The sequence below is a fragment of the Panthera leo genome, chromosome B3 (genome assembly GCF_018350215.1).
Source record: "Panthera leo isolate Ple1 chromosome B3, P.leo_Ple1_pat1.1, whole genome shotgun sequence".
NCBI lineage: Eukaryota > Metazoa > Chordata > Mammalia > Carnivora > Felidae > Panthera > Panthera leo.
Window position 1 is genome coordinate 99,692,022 of NC_056684.1, and position 25,483 is coordinate 99,717,504.

A 25,483-nucleotide genomic window follows, 5' to 3' on the forward strand; every position below is an offset into this window, starting at 1 on the left:
GTTGTCTTCAATTTCTTTCATCAGTGTCTTCAGAGTACAGGTCTTTTACCTCCTTGGTTAAATTTATCCCTACGTATTTTTTTTTTTTTTTTGGATGCAGATGTAAATGGATTGTTTGCTTAATTTCTCTTTCTGTTATTTCATAATTAGTATTTAGAAACATAAAAGATTTCTGAATATTAACTTTGTATCCTCCAACTTTATTGAATTCATTTATCAGTTCTAATAGTTTTTTTTTGGTAGAGTTTTTAGGGTTTTCTATATATGGTATCAGGTCATCTGTAAATAATGACAGTTTTACTTCCACTTATCAATTTGAATGTCTTTGATTTTTTTTTTTTTTCTTGTCTGATTGCTATAGCTAGGAAAGTGGTGAGAGTGGATGGACATCTTTTCTTGTTCCTCATCTTAAAGGAAAAGCTTTCAACTTTTCATCATTGAGTATGATGTTAGCTGTGGTTTTGATATATATGGCCTTTCTTATATTGAGGTACATACCCTCTATACTCATTTTCTTGAGAGTTCGTTCATATGAACAGATGTTGAATTTTATCAAATGCTTTTTCTGCAACTATTGAGATGATTACATAATTTTTATCTTTCATTTTTCTAATGTGGCATAGCCTGTTGATTGATTTGCAGATACTGAACCATCCTTGCATCCCTGAAATAAATCCCATTTGACTATGCTGAATGATGCTTTCAATATATTTTAAATTCATTTCGCTAATATTTTGTTACAGATTTTTTCATCTATGTTCATCAGGGATGTTGGTCTGTAATTTTCTTTCTTTTTTTTTTTTTTTCTTGTAGCATCTATGTCTGGTTTTGGTATTAGGGTAATGCTGGGCTTATAGAATAAATGTGGAAGAATTCTTTCCTCTTAGACTTTTGGGATACTTTGAAGGATAGATATTAATTCTTTATTTTTGGTAGAATTCACCTGTGAAACCATCTGGTCTAGAACTTTTGTTTGTTGGAAGTTTTTTTATTACTGATTCAATGTTGGTGGAAGTAATTGGTCTATTTAAACTTCCTATTTTTTCCTGGTTTGGTCATGGAAGTTTGTAAATTTCTAGGAATTTATCCATTTCCTCTAGGTTGTCAAATTATTTAGCATATAATTTTTCATGGTAGTCCCTTATAATCCTTTGTATTTCTGTGGTGTTATAACTTCTCTTTCATCCTGAGGGTATTTGAGTCTTCTCTCTGTCTCTGTCTCTGTCTCTGTCTCTCTCTCTCGATGAGTCTGGCTAAAGGTCTATCAATTTTGTTTATCTTTCCAAAGAATCACACCTTAGTTTCATTGATCTTTTCTACTATTTTTTTAGTCTCTACTTCATTTATTTCCACTCTAATCTTTATTATTTCCTTTCTTCCGTAACTTTGGGCTTTGTTCTTTTTCCAGTTCCTTTAGGTATAAGGGTGTATAAGTTTTCTTGTTCCTGAAGTAGGTCTATATTGCTATAGACTGCACTCTTAAAATTATTTTTGCTGCCTCTCAAACATTTTGAACCCATGAGTTTCCATTTTCATTTGTCTCTAGTTTTTTTTTGTTTTTGTTTTTGTTTTTTTTTTTTTAATTTGCTCTTTGATTTCTTTGTTGACCCACTGGTTGTTTGGTGATATGTTGTTTAACCACTATGTGTTTGTGGGGTTTTCTTCCAGCTTTTTTTCCTTCTATTTCTAGTTTCATACCATTGTGGTGGGGAAAAATGCATGGTATGATTTCATTCTTCTTAAGTTTATTGAGACTTGTTTTGTGGCCTAACCTGTCATCTTTCCTGGAGAATGTTCCATATGTACTTGAAATAAATGTGTATTCTGTTGTTTTGTATAAAATGTTCTGTATATATCTATTAAGTCCATCTAATGGACTATGTCATTCAAACTCACTGTTTCCTTATTGATTTTCAGTCTGGATGATCTTTCCATTGAAGTAACCAGAGTGTTAAAAGTCCCCTACTAGTATTGTATTACTGTCAATTTTTCCCTTTATGTCTGTTAATATTTGCTTTATATAATTAGGTGTTCCTATGTTGGGTGCATAGATATTTACAACTGTTAATCTTCTTGTTGGGTTGATCCCTTTGTTATTGTTATGCCCTTCACTGTTCCTTGTTACAGTCTTTGTTTTAATGTCTATATTTCCTGATAGAAGTATTACCCCAGCTTCATTTTGTTTCCATTTGCATGAAATACCTTTTTTCAATCTTTCACTTTCAGTCTGCATCTGTAAGTCTGAAGTGAGTCTCTTGTAGGAAATATATAGATGGGCCTTACTTTTTTCATCTATTCAGTTACTCTGTGTCTTTTGATTGGAACATTTTTGCCTACTTAAATTTAAAGTAGTTATTGAGGGTTGCTTGGCTGGCTCAGTCAGTACAGCATGCAACACTTGATCTTGGGATTGTGTATTCAAGCCCCACAATGGGTGTGGAGATTACTTAGAAATAAAATCTTAAAAAAATAATTATTGATAGGTGTGTACTTATTGCCATTTTGTTAACATTTTTCTAGTTGTTTTTGTAGTTCCAATATGTTCCTTCATTCTCTTGTCCTCTTTCCTTGTGACTTGATAACTTTCTTTAATGTTAGGATTCCTTTCTCCTTATTTTTTGAGTATCTATTATAGCTTTTGGTTTGTGGTTACCATGAGGTTCATATAAAACACACTCTGTATAAAGTAGTCCATTTTAAATGGATGGTCACTTTAGTTTGAAAACATCCTAAAAGCACTACATGTTTACTAGTTTCTCCCGCCCCAAAGTTTTATGTCTTTGGTGTCATATTATGCATCTTTTTCTTTTGTGTGTCCATTAACTAATAACTTTAGAGATGGTAGATTTGACTACTTTTGTCTTTTAATATTCACTCTAGTTATAAGTGACTGATCCACTATCTTTATGTCTGCTTTTAACAGTGAGATTTTTTTCCTTTCATAACTTCCTTCTAGTTATGGCCTTTTCTTTTCCATTTAAATAAGTCTCTTTAGCATTCCTTGTAAGGCTGGTTTACTGGTGATGAACACCTTTAATATTTGTTTGTCTGGCAAATTCTTTGTCTTTCCTTCAATTGTGAATGATAACCTTGCCAAGTAGAGTATTCTGGGTTGAAAGGTTTTCCCTTCAGCACTTTGACTATATTATGCTATTCCCTTCTGGCCTGCAGAGCTTCTGCTGAAAAAATCAGCTGAGAGTTACACACAAGGGAATACCCGTAAGACTAGTTGATTTTCTCTTGCTGCTCTTAAGATTCTCTCTTCATCCTTAATTATTGTCATTTTAATGGTTATGTCTTAGTGTGGACCTCTTTGGATTCACTTGGGGCTCTTTGTGCTTCCTAGATCTGCATGTCTATTTCTTTCCCCAGGTTAGGGAAGTTTTCAGCTATTATTTCTTCAAATGTTTCTGCCCCTTTCTCCCTCAAGCATCCCATGCCCCCCAGAATGCAAATGTCCATCTGCTTGTTGTCTCAGAGATCTATTAAACTATCATCATTTTAATTATTTTTTTCTTTTTGCTTTTCAGCTTGAATGATTTGCACTACCCTTCCATCCATTCTTTGCATTCTCTAATCTACTTTGATTCCCTCTAACATTTTTTTCCTTTCAATTGTATTCTTCAGGTCTGATGGGTTCTTTCTCATAGTTTTTTTTTTTTTTAGATTCAAGTTTTTATTTACATTCTAGTTACTTAACATAGTGTAATATTAGTTTTAGAAATAAAATTTAGTGATTCATCACTTACATTTAACACCCAGTGCTCAACACAAGTGCCCTTAATATCCATTACTGTTTTAACCCATCCCCCCACCCACCTCTTCTCCGGCAACCCTCAATTTGTTCTCTATAGTTAAGAGTTTGTTTTATTGTTTGCCTCTCTTTTTGCTTCCCTATGTCCATCTGTTTCATTTCTTATATTCCACATGAGTGAAATTATATGGTATTTGTCCTTCTCTGACTTATTTCGCTTAGCATAATACACTCTAGCTCCATCCATACTGTTGCAAATGGCAAGATTTCATTTTTTTTGATGACTAATGTTCCATTATATGTATGTATGTATGCATGTATGTATGTATATAAATATATAGACACACACACACACACACACACACACACACACACATTTTCTTTATACATTCATCAGTTGATGGACATTTGAGCTCTTTCCCTAATGTGGCTATTGTTGACAATGCTGCTATAAACATCAAGATGCATATATCCCATCAAATCAATATTTTTATTTCGTCTGGATAAATATCTAGTAGTGTAACTGTCATATTGTAGGGTAGATCTATTTTTAACTTTTAGAGGAACCTTCATACTGTTATCCAGAGTGGCTGCACCAGTTTGCATTTCCAACAATGTTAAGAAGGTTCTCTTTTCTCCACATCCTCACCAACATCTGGTGTTTTGTGTATTGTTAATTTTAGCCATTCTGATAAGTGTGAACTGATACCTCATTGTAGTTTTGATTTGCATTTCCCTGATGATGAGTGATGTTGAGCATCTTTTCCTGTGTCTATTAACCATCTGGATATCTTCTTTGGAAAAATGTCTATTCATGTCTTCAGGCCATATCTTAACTGGATTATTTGTTTTTTGGGTGTTCAGTTTGATAAATTATTTATAAATTTTGGAAACTAACACATTATCAGATATATATGTTGCAAGTATTCTCTCCATTCTGTAGGCTACTTTTTAGTATTGCCCATTGTTTCTTTCCCTGTGCAGATTTTTATCTTGATGAAGTCCCAATAGTTCACTTTTATTTTTGTTTTCCTTGCCTCTGGAGATGTCTCTAGTAAGAAGTTGCTATGACTGATGTCACAAAGAGGCTATGTTCTCCTCTAGGATTTTTGAGGGTTTCCTGGTTCATATTTAGGTCTTTCATCCATTTTGAATTTATTTTTGTGTATGGTATAAAAAACTGGTACAGTTTCTTTTTTTTTGCATGTTGCTATCTAGTTTTCCCAACACCATTTGATGAAGAGGCTGTCTTTTTTCCAATGGATATTCCTTCCTGCTTTGTCAAATAGTTGACCATATCTTGTGAGTCCATTTCTGGGCATTTTATTCTATTCTATTGATCTATGTGTCTGTTTTTATGCCAGTACCATACTGTCTTGATCACTACATCTTTGTAACATAACTTAAAGTCTGGAATTGTGATGCCTTCAGGTTTGCTTTTCTTTTTTAAGATTGCTTTGGCTATTTTGCATCTTTTCTGGTTCCATACAAATTTTAGGATTGTTTGTTCTAGCTTTGTGAAAAATGCTAGGGATATTTTAGATCAGTTCTAGCAGGTTTCTGGTGGAATGTTTTGTTGGATTTTCCATACAGAGTATCATGTTGTCTGTGAAGAGTGAAAGTTTGACCTCCTCCTGGACGATTTGGATGTCTTTTATTTGTGTTGTTTGATTGCTGAGGCTAAGACTTCCAAAAATATGTTGAATAACAGTGGTGAGAGTGGACATCCCTGTCTTGTTACTGACCTTGGGGGAAGGCTCTCTGTTTTTCCCCACTAAGGATGATATTAGCATTGGGTCTTTCATACATAGCTGTTATGATCTCGAGGTATGAGCCTACTATACATACTTTCTTAAGAGTTTTTATCAAGAAAGGATGCTGTATTTTGTCAAATGCTTTCTCTGCATCCATTGAGAGGATCATGCGGTTCTTGTCCTTTCTTTTATTGATATGATGAATCATATTGATTGTTTTGTGGGTATTGAACCAGCCCTGCATCCCAGGTATAAATCACTTGGTTGTGGGGAATAATTTTTTTAATGTGTTGTTGGATCCGGTTGGCTAATAACTTGTTGAAGATTTTTGCATCCATGTTCATCAGGAAAGTTGGTCTATAGTTCTCCTTTTTAGTGGGGTCTTTGTCTGCTTTTGGCATCAAGGTAATGCTGGCTTCATAGAAAGAGTTTGGAAGTTTTCCTTCCATTTCTATTTTTTGGAACAGCTTCAAGAGAATAGGTATTAACTCTTCCTTAAATTTTTGGAAATTTAATCTGGCCCTGGACTCTGGTTTTTAGGGAAAGTTTTGATTACTAATTCAATTTCTTTACTGGTTATGGGTCTGTTCAAATTTTCTATTTCTTCCTGTTTCAGAAGACATCCAGATGGCCAACCAACACATGAAATAATGCTCCACATCACTCATCATCAGGGAAATACAAATCAAAATCATAATGAGATACCACCTCACACCTGTCAGAATGGCTAACATTAACAACTGATGCAACAACAGATGTTGGTGAGGATGCAGAGAAAAAGGATCTCTTTTGCACTGCTGGTGGGAATGCAAACTGGTGCAGCCATTCTAGAAAACAGTATGGAGGCTCTTCAAAAAGCTAAAAACAGAACTATCCTACGACCCAGCAATTGCACTACTAGGTATTTATCCAAGGGATACAGGAGTGCTGATGCACAGGGGCACTTGTACCCCAGTGTTTATAGCAGCACTATCAACAATAGCCAAAGTATGGAAAGAGCCCAAAGGTCCATCTATGGATGAATGGATACAGAAGATGGTGTGTGTGTGTGTGTGTGTGTGTGTGTGTGTGTGTGTGTGTGTGTACACACAATGGAGTATTACTCAGCAATCAAAAAGAATGAAACCTTGCCATTTGCAACTACATGGATGGAACTAGAGGGTATTATGCTAAGCTAAATTAGAGAAAGACAAATATCATATGACTTCACTCATATGAGGACTTTAAGATACAAAACAGATGAACATAAGGGAAGGAAAGCAAAAATAATATAAAAACAGGGAGGAGAACAAAACATGAGACTTATAAATATGGGGAACAAACAGAGGGTTACTGGAGGGGTTGTGGGAGGGGAGATGGGCTAAATGGGTAAGAAGCATTAAGGAATCTACTCCTGAAATCATTGTTGCACTGTATGCTACCTAACTTGGATGTAAAATAAAAAAATAAATTAAATAAAAATAAAAATAAATAAGTAAATTCTCAACCCAGATCTATTTTCTTGTGGTTCCAAATTCTGGCTCTGGACTAAAGGAGATGCTGGTTGGAATCTAAGTTTCCTCATTTACTGGTTAATTATGTGACTTTAAACTAGTTATCTTACTCTTCTAGAGTAACAATACTTCCTATGACTCTTAGGAGAATTCATGAGATAACACATGTGAATCACTAAGCATTTAATAAATGTTAGTTACTATCATTAAACTTAATGGTAGTAATTTATGGGAGTAATAAATACCCCCAAAAAGACTGTCCCATGGATAGTTCTATCAACATATTAATATTTAGGATACTTATAAACATTACAATTCAATTAATTTTAGCATTCATTAGTTATAATATAAGTTTAAAAATCTATGAAAATATAGAACTTTGTGTATTAAAACAGAAAACTTACTGATAGGACTCTCAAGTCCTGCTTCTAACTTCTTAAGCCACAGTAAAAGGTTTTGTTCAGTGATTGCCTGTTCTGAAGGAAATGCAAATACCTGGCCACCTGAATGCAGATTCACCACAACAATAAGAGGAAGGGGAGGCAGAGCATTAAAGTATGTCTGTAGGATTCCTCTTCCCGCAGGAGTATTCTTTCTACAAAAGGGAGCAAATGAATATGTTAGTATTTCTTTCTATAATAAAATTATGAAAATAATAGTTTGTATAACATTAAACTTTAAATATAGTATCACATCATTAAGTTTATAAAAAGATGCCCTAAAAACTAAGAGGTCTATAATTATGTTATTAGTAGTCAGATTCTTAAAGAAATGGGCACTGTGTTTCTCTCAGGAGAAAAAAAAGACAGTGATATTTTCATGAAAGCCAGTCATAGTTCAAAGATTTGTCAATTTAGGTTTGATATAATCAGTAGGTTCCTCCCAAAGTTGAGCTAAGTGTCTGATCACATGTCAACTCAAAAATTAAATGGTTACTAACTATAAAATAAGATACTTATAATAAATACTACAAATAAAATTGTTTTTCCTCAGATAAAAAGAGAAAGGGGTTAATTTAAAATTAAAAATACTTTTTAAAATTATGAACAAACATGGAAACCATAACTTTTAAGATACCCAGCTTTCCTGGGGCACCTGGGAGGCTCAGTCAGGTAAGTGTCCAGCTTCAGCTCAGGTCCTGATCTCGCAGTTCATGGGTTGGAGTGCCGTGTCGGGCTCTGTGCTGATAGCTCAGAACCTGGAGCCTGCTTCAGATTCTATGTCTCCCTTGCTCTCTGCCCCTCCCCCGCTTGCACTCTGTCTTTATCTCTCTCTCAAAAATAAATAAACATTAAACAATTTTTTTAGGGGCTGAAGCATGGAAGATGGTGGCGTAGGAGGAGGCTGGGCTCACCTCATCCTGCTGATCGCTTAGATTCCAACCCACATCTGCCTAAATAAGCCAGAAAACTGCCAGACTAGCAGAACAGACTCTCTGGAGCCAAGCGTAGACAAGAGGCCCATGGAAGAAGGTAGGAAGGGTGGAGAGGCGGTGCATGCTACAAGGACTGGTAGGAAGGAGTCAGGGCACCGGAGGGGGACCCCGTGCGGCAAGGCAGAGCTCCCAAAGTCCGGCTCACAAAAGTAGAGGGGCTGGACTGCGTGAGTTCTGATAGCCAGAGGGACTTAATTTCTGGAATGTTAATAGTCAACAGCTTTGCTCTCCAAGAGCAGGGAGGGCAAGAGGATGCTGGGAGAGAGAGTTGTTGAGCCCTGGAAGACAGAGCTCAGCTGGGCAGGGAACAAAGGCAGAGGCAAACACCATTTCCCTCTCCCATCCCCCAGCCGAAATTCCAAAGGGAACCAGTTCCCGTCACCGAACTTGCTTGCACCACGCAAACACCCAACGCTGTGCTTCTGTGCATCCATCCCTCTGACGGGTCTGCCTCCCTCCCGGAGCTGCAGGGCTCCTCCTGCAGGGGACCACCCATTGCAAAGCTAGGTAAGCCTGCCCCTCCTGCCCCTGTGCACCTTGTGGATCCACCCCAGCTAATATGCCCTTGGCCAGATCCCATCGAAGCAGCACCACAAGCCTGGCAGTGTGCAAGTAGCCCAGGCAGGGGCCACACCACTCCGCAGTGAGTCCTGACCCTGGGAGAGGGGAAGATAAGGTTCATACCAGTCTGACTGTGGCCCCAGTGGTGGGCTGGGGGCAGACATCAGGTCTGACTGTGGCCCTGCCAACCAACACAAGTTACTCCCTACAGCACAGGGGAAGTGCCCCGCAGTTTGGAGCTACTACATGGACTACCCAAAATGACGAAACGGAAGAATTATCCTCAAAAGAAACTCTAGGAAGTAGCAACAGCTAACGAATTGATCAAAACTGATTTAAGCAATATAATAGAACAAGAATTTAGAATAATAGTCATAAAATTAATCACTGGGTTGGAAAAAACATAGAGGACAGCAGAGATCTATTGCTACAGATATCAAGGGACTAAGAAATAGTCATGAGATATTAAAAAATGTTATAAATGAGGTGCAAAATAAATGGAGGTGGCCATAACACGAACTGAAGAGGCAGAGGAGAGAATAGGTGAATTAGAAGATAAAATTATGCTAAAAGAGGAAGCTGAGAGAAAGAGAGATTAAAAAAAATCCAGGAGTATGAGGGGAGAATTAGAGAACTAAGTAATGCAATCAAACAGAACAATATCTGTATCATAGGAATTCCACAAGAAGAGAGAAAGAGGATGAAGGTATACTTGAACAAATCATAGCTGAGAACTTCCCTGATCTGGGGAAGGAAAAAGGCACTGAAATCCAAAAGTCACAGAGAACTCCCTTCAGATGTAACTTGAATCGATCTTCTGCACTACATATCAGTGAAACTGGTAAAATACAAGGATAAAGAGAAAATTCTGAAAGCAGCTAAGGGTAAACAGGCTCTATCTAACTTATAAAGGAAGACCTATAAGACTAGTGGCAGCCCTACCTACTGAAACTTGGCAGGCCAGAAAGGAATGGCAGGAAATCTTCAATGTGATGAACAGAAAAAAATATGCAGCTGAGAATCCTTTATCCAGCAAGTCTGTCATTCAGAAGAGAAGGAGAGATAAAGGTCTTCCCAAACAAACAAAAACTGAAGGAATTCATCACCACTAAACCAGCCCTACAAGAGATCCTAAGGGGGACTCTGTGAGTGAAATGTTACAAGGACCACAAAGTATCAGAGACATCACTACAAGCATGAAACCTACAGACACCACAATGACTCTAAATCCATATCTTTCAATAATAACACTGAATGTAAGTGGACTCAATGCTCCAACCAAAAGACACAGGTATCAGAATGGATGAAAAAACAAGACCCATCTATTTGCTGTCTACAAGAGACTCACTTTAGACCTGAGGACACCTTCAGATTGAAAGTGAGGGGATGGAGAACTATCGATCATGCTACTGAAGTCAAAAGAAAGCTGGAGTAGCCATACTTATATCAGACAAACTAGATTTTAAATTAAAGGCTGTAACAAGAGATGAAGAAGGGCATTATATAATGATCACAGGGTCTATCCATCAGGAAGAGCTAACAATTATAAATGTCTATGTGCCAAATATGGGAGACCCCAAATATATAAAACAATTCATCACAAATGTAAACAACCTTACTGATAAGAATGTGGTAACTGCAGGGGATTTTAATACCCCACTTACAACTATAGACAGATCATCTAGACACAGGATCAATAAAGAAACAAGGGCCCTGAATAATACATTGGATCAGATGGACTTGACAGATGTATTTAGAACTCTGCATCCCAAAGCAATAGAATATACTTTCTTCTCGAGTGCACATGGAACAGTCTCCAAGATAGATCACATACTGGGTCACAAAACAGCCCTTCATAAGTATACAAGAATTGAGATCATACCATGCACACGTTCAGGCCACAATGCCATGAAACTTGAAATCAGCCACAGGAAAAAAGTCTGAAAAACCTCCAAAAGCTTGGAGGTTAAAGAACACACTACTAAAGAATGAATGGGTCCACCAGGCAATTAGAGAAGAAATTAAACAATATATGGAAACAAATGAAAATGAAAATACAACAATCCAAACGCTTTGGGATGCAACGAAGGCAGTCCTGAGAGGAAAATACATTGCAATCCAGGCCTATCTCAAGAAACAAGAAAAATCCCAAATACAAAATCTAACAGCACACATAAAGGAAACAGAAGCAGAACAGCAAAGACACCCCAAACCCAGCAAAAGAAGAGAAATAATAGAGATCAGAGCAGAAATAAACAATATAGAATCTAAAAAAACTGTAGAGCAGATCAACGAAACCAAGAGTTGGTTTTTTGAAAAAATAAAATTGACAAACCTCTAGCCAGGCTTCTCAAAAAGAAAAGGGAAATGACCCAAATAGATAAAATCATGAATGAAAATGAAATTATTACAACCAATCCCTCAGAGATACAAACAATTATCAGGAAATACTATGAAAAATTATATGCCAACAAACTGGACAACCTGGAAGAAATGGACAAATTCCTAAACACCCACACTCTTCCAAAACTCAATCAGGAGGAAATAGAAAGCTTGAACAGACCCATAGCCAGCAAAGAAATTGAATCGGTTATCAAAAATCTCCCAACAAATAAGAGTCCAGGACCAGATGGCTTCCCAGGGGAGTTCTACCAGACGTTTAAAGCAGAGATAATACCTATCCTTCTCAAGCTATTCCAAGAAATAGAAAGGGAAGGAAAACTTCCAGATTCATTCTATGAAGCCAGTATTACTTTGATTCCTAAACCAGACAGATACCCAGTAAAAAAAGAGAACTACAGGCCAATATCCCTGATGAATATTGGAGAACTGGACAGCAACATGCAGAAGATTGAAACTAGACCACTTTCTCACACCATTCACAAAAATAAACTCAAAATGGATAAAAGACCTGGATGTGAGACAGGGAACCATCAAAACCCTACAGGAGAAAGCAGAAAAAGACCTCTCTGACCTCAGTCGTAGCAATTTCTTACTTGACACATCCCCAAAGGCAAGGGAATTAAAAGCAAAAATGAACTATTGGGACCTCATGAAGATAAAAAGCTTCTGCACAGCAAAAGAAACAATCAACAAAACTAAAAGGCAACCAACGGAATGGGAAAAGATATTTGCAAATGACATATCAGACAAAGGGCTAGTATCCAAAATCTATAAAGAGCTCACCAAACTCCACACCTGAAAAACAAATAACCCAGTGAAGAAATGGGCAGAAATCATGAATAGACACTTCTCTAAAGAAGACATGTGGATGGCCAACAGGCACATGAAAAGATGCTCAATGTCGCTCCTCATCAGGGAAATACAAATCAAACCACACTCAGATATCACCTCACGCCAGTCAGAGTGGCCAAAATGAACAAATCAGGAGACTATAGATGCTGGAGAGGATGTGGAGAAATGGGAACCCTCTTGCACTGTTGGTGGGAATGCAAATTGGTGCAGCCACTCTGGAAAACAGTGTGGAGGTTCCTCAGAAAACTAAAAATAGACCTACCATATGACCAAGCAGTAGCACTGCTAGGAATTTACCCAAGGGATACAGGAGTACTGATGCATAGGGACACTTGTACCCCAATGTTTATAGCAGCACTCTCAACAATAGCCAAATTATGGAAAGAGCCTAAATGTCCATCAACTGATGAATGGATAAGGAAATTGTGGTTTATATACACAATGGAGTACTACATGGCAATGAGAAAGAACGAAATATGGCCCTTTGTAGCAACGTGGATGGAACTGGAGAGTGTGATGCTAAGTGAAATAAGCCATACAGAGAAAGACAGATACCATATGTTTTCACTTTTATGTGGATCCTGAGAAACTTAACAGAAATCCATGGGGAAGAAAAAAAAAGAGGTTAGAGTGGGAGAGAGCCAAAGCATAAGAGACTCTTAAAACCTGAGAACAAACTGAGGATTGATGGGGGTGGGAGGGAGGGGAGGGTGGGTGATGGGTATTGAGGAGGGCACCTTTTGGGATGAGCATTGGGTGTTGTATGGAAACCAATTTGACAATAAATTTCACATATTGGAAAAAAATAAAAAAAATAAAGGAAATAGAAGCAGTATAGCAAGGACACACCAAACCCAGCAGAAGAAAAGAAATAATAAAGATCAGAGCAGAAATAAACAATATAGAATCTAAAAAAAAAAAAACTGTAGAGCAGATCAATGAAACCAAGAGTTGGTTTTTTGAAAAAATAAACAAAATTGATAAACCTCTAGCCAGGCTTCTCAAAAAGAAAAGGGAGATGACCCAAAGAGATAAAATCATGAATGAAAATGGAATTATTACAACGAATCCCTCAGAAATACAGCAATTATCAGGGAATATTATGAAAAATTATATGCCAACAAGCTGGACAACCTGGAAGAAATGGAAAAATTCCTAAACAGCCACACACTTCCAAACCTCAAACAGAAAGAAATAGAAAACTTGAACAGACCCATAACCAGCAAAGAAATTCAATCAGTTATCAAAATCTCCCAACAAATAAGAGTCCAGGACCAGATGGCTACCCAGGCGAATTCTACCAGACATTTAAAGCAGAGATAATACCTATCCTTCTTAAGCTATTCCAAAAAATAGAAAGGGAAGGAAAACTTCCAGACTCATTCTATGTAGCCAGCATTACTTTGATTCCCAAACCAGACAGAGACCCAGCAAAAAAGGAGAACTACAGGCCAATAACCCTGATGAATATGGATGCAAAAATTCTCAACAAGATACTAGCAAATCGAATTCAACAGCATATAAAAAGAATTATTCACCATGATCAAGGGGGATTCATTCCCAGGCTGCAGGGTGGTTCAACATATGCAAATCAATCAATGTGATACATCACATTAATAAAAGAAAAGAACCATATGATCCTGTCTATCGATGCAGAAAAAGCATTTGACAAAATTCAGCATCCTTTCTTAATAAAAACACTTGAGGGGCACCTGGGTGGCTCAATCGGTTGAGCGTCCGACTTCGTCTCAGGTCATGATCTCACAGCTCATGAGTTCGAGCCCTGCGTCGGGCTCTGTGCTGACAGCCCAGAGCCTGGAGCCTGCTTCTGCTTCTGTGTCTCCCTCTCTCTCTGCCCCTAACCCACTCACATTCTGTCTCTGTCTCTCTCAAAAATAAATAAAGATTTAAAAAAAAAAAAAAAAACAAACACTTGAGAAAGTCGGGATAGAAGAAACATACTTAAACATCATAAAAGCCATTTATGAAAAGCCCACAGCTAACATCAGCCTCAATGGGGAAAAACTGAGAGCTTTCCCTTGAGATCAGGAACACGACAGGGATGTCCACTCTCACCACTGTTGTTTAACATAGTGTTGGAAGTTCTAGCATCAGTGATCAGACAACAAAAGGAAATCAAAGGCATCAAAATTTGCAAAGATGAAGTTAAGCTTTCACTTGTTGCAGATGACATGATATTATACATGGAAAACCCAATAGACTCCACCAAAAGTCTGCTAGAACTGATACATGAATTCAGCAAAGTTGCAGGATACAAAATCAATGTACAGAAATCAGTTGCATTCTTATACACTAATAATGAAGCAACAGAAAGACAAATAAAGAAACTGATCCCATTCACAATTTCACCAAGAATCATAAAATACCTAGGAATAAACCTAACCAAAGATGTAAAAATCAGTATGCTGAAAACTATAGAAAGCTTATGAAAGAAATTGAAGAAGACACAAAGAAGTGGAAAAACATTCCATGCTCATGGATTGGAAGAATAAGTATTGTTAAAATGTCAATACAATCTACACAAAGCAATCTACACATTCAATGCAATCCGAATCAAAATTGCACCAGCATTCTTCTTGAAGCTAGAACAAGCAATCCTAAAATTTGTATGGAACCACAAAAGACCCCAAATAGCCAAAATAATATTGAAGAAGAAGACCAAAGCAGGAGGCATCACAATCCCAGACTTTAGCCTCTACTACAAAGCTGTCATCATCAAGACAGCATGGTATTAGCACAAAAACAGACACATAGACCAATGGAATAGAATAGAGAACCCAGAATTGGACCCACAAAAGTGTAGCCAACTAATCTTTGACAAAGCAGGAAAGAATATCCAATAGAAAAGACAGTTCTGTAACAAGTGGTGCTGGGAGAACTGGACAGCAACATGAAGAAGAATGAAACTAGTCCACTTTCTTACACCATTCACAAAAATAAACTCAAAATGGAGGAAGGACATGAATGTGAGACAGGAAACCATCAAAACCCTAGAGGAGAAAGCAGGAAGGAACCTCTCTGACCTCAGCTGCAGCAATATCTTACTTGACACATCCCCAAAGGCAAGAGAAGTAAAAGCAAAAATGAACTATAGGGACCTCATCAAGATAAAAAGTTTCTGCATTGCAAAGGAAACAATCACCAAAACTAAAAGGCAATGGACAGAATGGGAAAAGATATTTGCAAATGACACATCAGATAAAGGCTAGTATCCAAAATCTATAAAGAACTCACCAAACTCCACACCTGAAAAACAAATAATCCAGTGAAGGGGCAGAAGACATGAATAGACACTTCTCTAAAGAAGACATCCAGATGGCCAACAGGCACAAGAATAGATGCTCAACATCACTCCTCATCAGGGAAATACAAATCAAAACCACATGGAGATACCACCTCACGCCAGTCAGAGTGGCCAAAATGAACAAATCAGGAGACTAAAGATGCTGGAGAGGATGTGGAGAAACGGGGACCTCTTGCACTGTTGGTAGGAATGCAAACTGGTGCAGCTGCTCTGGAAAACAGTGTGGAGTTTTCTCAAAAAATTAAAAATAGATCTACCCTATGACCCAGCAATTGCACTAGTAGGTATTTATCCAAGGGATACAGGAGTGCTGATGTACAGGGGCACTTGTACCCCAATGTTTATAGCAGCACTCTCAACAATAGCCAAATTATGGAAAGAACCTAAATATCCATCAACTAATGAATGGATAAAGAAATTATGGTTTATATATACAATGGAGTACTACATGGCAATGAGAAAGAATGAAATATGGCCTTCTGTAGCAACGTGGATGGAACTGGAGAGTGTTTTGCTAAGTGAAATAAGTCATACAGAGAAAGACAGATACTATATGTTTTCACTCTTATGTGGATCCTGAGAAACTTAAAAGATCATGGAGGATGGGAATGGGAAAAAAAAAAGTTAGGGAGGGAGCCAAACCATAAGAGACTCTTAAAAACAGAATAAACTGAGGGCTGACAGGTGGTGGGAGGGAAGGGAAAGAGGGTGATGGGCATTGAGGAGGGCACCTGTTGGGATGAGCACTGGGTGTTGTATGGAAACCAATTTAAAAATGAATTTCATATTAAAAACATTTTTTTTAGGGGCGCCTGGGTGGCTCAGTTGGTTGAGTGTCTGACTTGAGCTCAGGTCATGATCTCACGGTCCATGAGTTTAAGCCCCACATCAGATACTGTGCTGACAGCTCAGAGCCTGGAAACTGCTTCAGTTTTTCTGTCTCCCTCTCTGCCCCTCTCCCGAGGCACTCTGTTTCTCTCTCTCTCAAACAAAAAAATTTAAAAAAAAATTTTTTTAAGATGCCCAGCTTTCCTGAAACATCACATTCCACATTATGGAAAATAGTGTTTTACTGTTGAGATACCTACAAAGATAATTACCCTGGGGGAAATTTGTCTTAAGCAGTAGACTGTCAGTGAACTCTTCATAGAAAAAAATGTACACTGCCTCATTCTTCTAATTTTTCAAATAAATTAAAAATGAACTTTTCATCTAATGCATTTGAACAATGGATAGTGTGTAAATATGTGAACTGTGTTGACAGACATTAAATGTACACTCACACTCTTTCCCTCTCAAAATAAATAAAAACATAGAAAAAAGAAAGGAAGAAAAATGCCAAAGTATCACAATGTTTATTTTTCTGTATTTGCCAAATTTTCCTCAATGGACATCAATTAATTTTTTTTTAAGTTTGTTTATTTTTAGAGAGAGAGCGCACAAATGAGATAGGGGCAGAGAGAGAGAGAATTCCAAGTAGACTCCACAGTGTCAGCACAGAGCTCGATGCCAGGCTCAGTCTCACAAACCATGAGATCATGACTTGAACCAAAGCCAGACACTTAGCCCGTTGAGACATGCAGGGACCCAAATTACTTTAAAAATGAGAAAAATTACTATGTCTCAAAATCTGCATGACATGAAAGCAAAGGCAACAAAAGTAAAATAAATAAGTGGGACTACATCCAATTAAAAAGCTTCTGCATATGGGTACCTGGATGGCTCAGTCGATTGAGCTTCTGACACCTGATTTGGGCTCAGGTCATGATCCCAGGGTCAAGGGATTGAGTGCCAAGTCAGGCTTTGTGCTGAGCATGGAGCCTGCTTAAGACTCACTCTCTCACTCTCTCTCTCTCTCTCTCTCTCTTTCCCCCACACGCTCGTTCTCAAAATCTTCTATAGACAAAGGAAACCATCAACTAAAAAGGTAAACTTTGGAACGAGAGAAAATATTTGCAAATCACATATGTGGTAAGGGGTGAATATCTAAATGAGGGAAGAACTCACATAACAGCAAAAAATACCAATAATCCAATTAAAAATGGGCAGAGGAACTGAATAGACATTTTTACAAAGAAGACATAAAGATGGCCAAAAGGTACATGAAAAGATGTTCAAGATGAGTAATATTAAGGAAATTCAAACCAAAACCACAATGAGATATCACCTCAAACCTGTTAATATGGCTGGTATCAAAAAGACAAACGATAACAAGTATTGTTGAGGATGTGAACAAAAGGGAACCTTCAAGAACTGGTGGTAGGAATGTATATTAGTGCAACCACTGTTGAAAACAGAGGAGGTTCCTCAAAAAATTGAAAATAGAACTACCATATGACCTAGCAATTCTACTTCTGGGTATGTAGCTAAAGGATATAAAAACAAGACAGTGAAGAAATACATGCATTCCCATGCTTATTGCAGTATTATTTGCAACAGCCAAGATACAGAAACAACCTAAGTGTCAACAAATGAATGGATAAATATGGAATATTATTCAGCCATTAAAAAGAAGAAAATCCTGCCATTTGCTACAACATGGATGGACTCAGGGCATTCCACCAAGTGAAATAAGGCAGACATAGAAAGACAAATACTTCTACGTGAAAAGTCTAAAATAGTCAAACTCACAGAAACAGAAGAAAAGTGGTTGCTGGGCACTGGGGGTTGGGAGAAATAGGAAGAGGATGGGAAAAGGAACAAACTCTCAGCTACAAGATGAATAAGGTCTGATGATCTCATGTATAAATGGTGACTACAGTTGGTAATACTATATAGTTGAAATTTGCTAAGACAACAGAACTTAAATCTTAGTCCCCCTCCCCCCGAAAATTAAATATATATATATATATATATATATATATATATATATATATATATATACACACACACACACATTTTTAAAGTCCCCTGCAATTACCACATTCTTGTCAATAAGGTTGCTTATGTTTGTGAGTAATTGTTTTATATATTTGGGGGCTCCCGTATTCGGCGCATAGACATTTATAATTGTTAGCTCTTCCTGATGGATAGACCCTGTAATTATTATATAATGCCCTTCTTCATCTCTTGTTATAGCCTTTAATTTAAAGTCTAGTTTGTCTGATATAAGTATGGCTACTCCAGCTTTCTTTTGACTTCCAGTAGCATGATCGATAGTTCTCCATCCCCTCACTTTCAATCTGAAGGTGTCCTCAGGTCTAAAGTGAGTCTCCTGTAGACAGCAAATAGATGGGTCTTGTTTTTTTATCCATTCTGATACCCTATGTCTTTTGGTTGGCGTATTTAGTCCATTTACATTCAGTGTTATTATAGAAAGATATGGGTTTAGAGTCATTGTGATGTCTGTATGTTTTATGCTTGTAGCGATGTCTCTGGTACTTTGTCTCACAGGATGCCCCTTAGGATCCCTTGTAGGGCATATATATACATTTTTAAATGTTTGATGTAATGAATATGTTACTTAGATGGAGGAATCCTTTCAAAATGTATACATGTATCAAATCACCACAATGTACACTTTAAATATCCTAAAATTTTGTCAATTACACCTCAATGGATCTGAAAAAAAAAATACCAGTCAACAAAATAAAATTCATCGTAGAAAAGAATTCAATCTAAAACAAGGTCATCTTTTAGTTACTAAAATATCCTGATAATAATATACTTACAGATTTAACCAGCAAGGGGTAAGTGAATCCAAGTGTTTCTCTTTTACCAGCGTCAATATTGTTTTTGTATACTGAGGATTTATGCTGCCATCACTGAATAAAATAAGTAATGGTTTCTGAAGTCTTAAATAAATGGGAAGGTTTTCCACAGTTATTTCTGGCTATTAAAAAAAAAAAGAAAAAAAACATGGAAAATGATGAGGCAGAAAATAGAAAATAATGTTCAGATCAATCATGCAAGTTTAGTCTATAAAATGTAATTAAAACATATTTTAAGTGGAGATTTTGCTTTACTGACTAAACCTGTGACTATCAAGAGCTTTTCATTTTTTTACAATTTTTAAAAATGTTTATCTTTGGGAGAGACTGACAGAGAGAAAGGGAGGGAGAAAGCGGGATAGGAGCAGAGAGAGAGAGACACACACACACACACACACAGAATCTGAAGCAGTCTCCAGGCTCTGAGCTGTCGGCACAGAGCCTGATGCAGGGCTCAAACCCACAAACCACCAGATCATAACCTGAGCCAAAGTCGGACGCTTAACCGACTGAGTCACCCAGGCACCCCTCAAGAGCTTTTTATTTAAGCCCACTTTATCTTAATGAATTATTTAAAAAAAAAAAAGTACTAATTTCAAAATAACTTAAACTCCCTATTTTACAAGGATGTAACACTTCTAATAACTTCTTATGCTAAAATCTGGACCAGATTAGCCAACATGTGACATATGACAAACAAAACTCTTATTGTATCTAACATAAAATTTTTGAAAAAAGAAATGCTGATATTTAAAGATATCTTTCAACATCTATGATTCCTTAAAAATCTTATTTTGTTTCAATATTATAGATTTTAGTGTAATTAATATTATAAAAAATATGTTTAAACAAATAAAAATATCAGTCTCATTTCTTTTCTTTTCTTTCTTTCTTTTTTTTTTTTTTTTGGTTTAAGCTAAATACCAGGCTCTGGTATGTAGTTTTCCTTATTTAGTTCTCAGAGCCACTTTCCTCTGTCAATTCTCATTTTTCTTCTAATTCTTTCTCTTACACACTCAAAATCCTCTTCTTATACGTTCCTCTTTCCTATCTTAGATCTTAGATCCTCTCTTCTCCAAATTTCCCTATGTTGTCTTCTTATATTAACTATCATGTTTCATCATCTCTCATCTTCTATATGAGTTCCATCCCCTCCATAAAATTGACACATCTCATCAGGCTAGCAGATCTCCTCACTCTGAACAGATTTGAAACATTAAGGGAGATAGAGCCACCTGAACTACAAAGCTCAAGATGTGATGCTGGATACTGAATCAAAAAGAACCAAGATACTTTACTTTCCCTGCTCTCAAAGAGCTCATACTTTAGAGGAGGAGACCGGTACACAAACTGCTATGATCCAAGAAAGAATTAACGTATGACAATAAAATTAAGCCAAGAAAACAAAGTAGGGAAGCTCATGGATGATTTCAGAAGTGATATTTGATCTGGTCTTGGGCAAAAACCAAGATCTTGACAGAAGAAGGTATGTGCCAGAGCCAGGATTCCAGATATAGGGAGCATTGTGGGGACAGGCAGAGAGGTGTGAAGGGATACATGCCATCTGGTAACAGTAGGAGTGAAGCATGCCAGACTTAGGCATGCAAGAGGCAAATGTGGCCATAAGACCAGATGGTAAAATGTCTTGGTAGGTTTTCTAACTCCCAGGAATACTGAGAAGATCTGGAATCAAATGAGTGACATGGTTAGGTCTGTTTTAGAAATATGACTAACTAGAATACACATTTGTGAAAAGACACACAGGTGACACATTTCAGGGAAGAAAGACCAAGAGTTCTGTGCGTTTAGGAGAAAAGATCAGAAACTTCAATTTTGGAATCATCAGCTGGTATAATGATAGTAGAAATTATGGGTATGGATAAAATTTCCTAAAGAAAAAACAGCGAAAGAAGAAAAAGGGGTTGAAGATGTAATTCTAGAGTGGCCAGAGGGTTGAAGGAGGTATCTGGAATTGCAAAAGCCAGAAGAATAGAGAATTTTGAGAAGGAAAAGCATTGTCAATGGTTTTGGTTGCTACTTACAGGAAAGGTCATCAAACATGGTAACTGGAAGGTGTCCTTTGGCTATTTGAGTATACAAGAGGCTCTAACTTATGCATAATAAAACCATAAAAAAGGAACTCAATGTATCTGAGAAAAGTGCTAGAACTATTTGTTCAGAAGGATGTTTAAATATGACAGCCTTGGATAGATCATTGCTCATGTAGTTAATTATCATGTTTTTCAGATTTGGGCATATTTCCCTGGCCTAATTTGTCATCAGGTTCATCATGCCATATAAAAAATGTTTACTGTCTGGTCATCCAGTCCTCTTCCCTATCCAGATGAAGAAACCAAAGTGTTTCTAGTACTTCAGTGCAGGCCAGGAGATGAGCTTGCAGCTGGCTGGCTGCTACGTACTCTCATTTAAATCTCCCAACACAGAGAAGCTTTAAGAAATGTAACAACCACTTGAGGGTTTTAGAATTTATGGAAAGGTCATAAACTAAAAGCAAAACAATTTTTATTATAGCTGTTCAGTTTTTAGTTGAATGCTGCAAACCAAAACATTGTAAACTGAAATACTGCCACAATGCTTATCACATGTGCCTTAAAAATAAACAGATTCTGATAGTTGTTAAGTTTGCCCAAACTTTCTCAGCCATAAAGCATATAATCTTAACAAAAAAAAATAGATACCAATTTTTATATATTACGCAAAGATGAAAGAGTAAAATGTTCAGATTTCCTCTTGTACAAAATAGGAATAAGTATTAGCAGCCTTAAACATATACACGCCCTCTGGACTAGCAATTCAAATTCTGTGAATTTACCATGATTATGTAATCATGGAAACACCCAAAGATTATCCTCAAGGTTGGTCCCTGAGTAAAACAAAACTAAAGACAAATATTCAACAACAGGAAATTAAACAAATTGTGGTTTTTTAGTACAACAGAATATTATGTAGATACTAAAAAAACATTATGTGTGTGTCTTCATTTCTTGATGGAAATATCTCTTAAGATAAAAAGACAATCACATATATACACATGGGTTTTTTTTTAAGTTTGGGAAAATATTTCCCCCAATTTTAAATTTGGTTAAAGAGGTTACAGTTGATTTCAATTTTCTTCTTTCATAGTTTTCTGTATTGTCTGGGAGAAAAAAAAGGTAAAGGCTTATAATAATTCCAAAAATATTACACTATGTTTATGGCTAAATAAATATTCATTTAATATGTCATTGAAGACAAAAATGTTACTTTAATAATTTGGAAAACTACATCATGAAAATATTAATGATTTGACTAATTACAACCTGTAACTTGAATGGGGGAGGGAACAGAACCAATGCCACAAAAACACTTAAAGGCTACAGCCATTAATTTAACCTAAAATGTAATGTCATTTAGATCATCATGGCAAGAAACATAGTAACAGGAGGATGGTCATTATTTACTGCTGATTATAATGCTTATGTCACTTTAGAAATATAGAAAAGCATAAACTTGTTACATTCTAGCTATGTTTAATATAAATGCGAAAACAAGTGAAATCAAGAAATGCACGTTAAAAGTGTTATGCCCTTGAATCCACTATTTTCAAAGGAAGCACTGGAAAAGGCCTTTCATAAGACACTACTTTGTTCCAAAACTGTATAAATAAGAATCTTAGCTAACATTTGTTTAATGTTTACCAGTGGCCAAACACTACCCAAAACACTGTACACAGGTCTAATTTGGTTCTCATGATAAGTCTCTGCAGCAGGTACTACTACCAACTACATTTTACACATGTGGAAAGTGAGGCACAGAGAAGTTAACAAAGAGCCAGTAAGGAAACAAGCAAGGATTTAAACTTAGGCAGTCTGACTCCCCAGAATCCATGTGCTCTATACCAAGTTTCAGCCTAGATTGAGTACTTCCTTCAACTAGCCATCAGCTACACTAGTCTCCACAATAAAAAAAATAATCCAAAAACATGTAAACTTTTGGCAGTGGACTACAGAAGCTATATCATAATGAGTGAACAAAACAGAGCAACCCAATGAATTTTCAGCTCATAAAACATCATGCCCTCTGCCAAAAAAAGCTGGAAAATTGTGTATTAAAATATACTATTTTTAACTCTTCTAGATTCTCTATTTCAAATAATATCCTTATTATAAAATATACTCACAAATGTCTCCAGTAATGCATTTGTCACTATTTGAACTATGTCTTGCACACGGGAGTTAGCGAATGGAATGCTCTCTACTTTGCCCTCTTTGTGTCTGGCCAGCAGCAGAGCTGGAAGTGTTGCCCCATATTTATTTGACCTATGGAGAAACACAGTATTAAAATTTCCAATAAAATATAGCAAGTCATCAAAAACAAATAATTACACCAAGAGGTCAGATTGGGAGGAAGCAAATGAGAAGCCCTACTACTAAGGAAGAAATGAACTCAATTTGCAGGCAAATTTATCTTCTTTGTGAGGCTGTCTGAAGAAATTTAGGAGCCTTGACAACCTAGATTAAAAGAAAGCAACAGATAATAATCTAGACAGATTCTTTTTTTTCTAGACAACTTACTCATCAAGAAAATGTCTAAATAGGATTAGGAACATACTGAATGGTTCTCAATCTTTTTGGACTGCTCACCATACTGCTAAGCAAGGAGACAAGCATTTATTAGAAACCTACTATTTGCCAGGCACTCTTTTAGATGCCTTTAGTTTTCACTTAACCCCAGAACAGCCCTATAATGTAAGCCACTATCACCCCCATTTTATAGATGAAGAAACCAGGACTCAGAGAGTGATAAATGGCAGAGACAGGATTCAAACTGAGGTGCCCCAGATATAAACTCTATGCTCTCTCTACTGTAACACAGCCTAAATCTGCTCCTTCTTACCACTACTTTTGCTAACTAAACTAAAGGGAAATCACTAAACAGAAAAAAATGATTTCTGTAAAACCACCCCTGAAGTAGTCACATTTATATGATGTAAAAACTGATGCTAGAACCAAGTATAAACATTATAATATTATAAACATTAGTGGACAGTCCAGCCTTTAGATTACCTCTTAAGCTGATCAGTTGGTTATAAATAAAACATACTCTGAAAACTACTGGTCTAGCGCTTTGGATCTTAGTTAAATGCACAATGACAGCAGAACAGAACATAGTGGGTGACTATCCATGTGTCAGGTGAATAAGTCTCTTATTTCTTAAAGATCTGGAGTTCAGTATTTACTTTTCAAAAGTCACTGACTTCATGGGCAGAAATGGAGCTTGATCATCAAAAGTATACATCACCAGTGTTCATGATGGAAGATTTAAGCTCAGAAATCACAATTAGGAATACTATAATAAGCAAGATAAACTAGGGAGGGGGCTTACCAACTCCATCTGGACATGAAAACAAGCCATTAATGCAGAATGTGATATAGATGTATTACTGTATGTATTGTATATGTAATAATCTCCAAATGTTCAGTCCTTCATTCTGAGGCAAGTGAAATATCTGAGTTCCACATTCTACAAATAAAGCAACTTACATGGCTAAAAGAGCAACAACATGGGGAAATTCTCATTTTTATATATACCTTGGTGGCAAATCAAAACCTGGACACTTGAAGAAGTAAAATTTCCCCCAAAACTATGACAATTTCAGAGAACCAAAGTTGCAGATAATAGAATCCAAACCGGAAAAATTTTTATAGAAAGATGAAGTATTATGAATCCAAGGTTGCCCCAGTAGGGACTCTAGCCTAAAGCAAAAGAATATCTAAGAATTCTAAATAGCCAGATGCTGCTGCCCAGATCTTCTTACAAGGAAATTAAACATTTAATTAAAAATCAAAGTTAGTTATATTGCTGCCCTATTTTCCTTCAACTGTGTAAAAACTAGCAATGTATTATTTTGCAAACTTCTTCCTCTCTAAAATTAGAAGACCAATAAACTTACAGTATCAAAACATCTTCTTCAGAATAAATTCCAGTGATAACACATCCTCTTAGGTAGTTTCCCGCTTTGGTGAAATCTTCTTTTGCTATAAATACATAGACAAGACAAAAATCTGAAACCTTTAAAATTATGTGTGCTATTCAACCAATGGACAGATTTATAAATGATTGTGCTTTATTAGAAATTAATTATAAAGATAAATATTTACAGGTAGATCTTATATAACTTAGTGGTTCTAAAATC

General features: G+C 36.5%; 1 protein-coding gene across 3 annotated transcripts in view; it reads right to left on the minus strand.

The window, feature by feature from the left end:
- Positions 1-25,483, minus strand: part of TXNDC16 (thioredoxin domain containing 16) — a 136,692-nt gene that overhangs the window by 15,227 nt on the left and 95,982 nt on the right. For all 3 annotated transcript variants that reach the window (XM_042943245.1, XM_042943246.1, XM_042943244.1), the window contains 4 exons: positions 25,241-25,325; positions 23,468-23,606; positions 19,249-19,409; positions 7,406-7,596 (listed from right to left, as the gene is read on the minus strand). In XM_042943245.1, the coding sequence (XP_042799179.1) occupies positions 7,406-7,596; positions 19,249-19,409; positions 23,468-23,606; positions 25,241-25,325 (576 nt within the window). The remainder of the gene's footprint in view (positions 1-7,405; positions 7,597-19,248; positions 19,410-23,467; positions 23,607-25,240; positions 25,326-25,483) is intronic.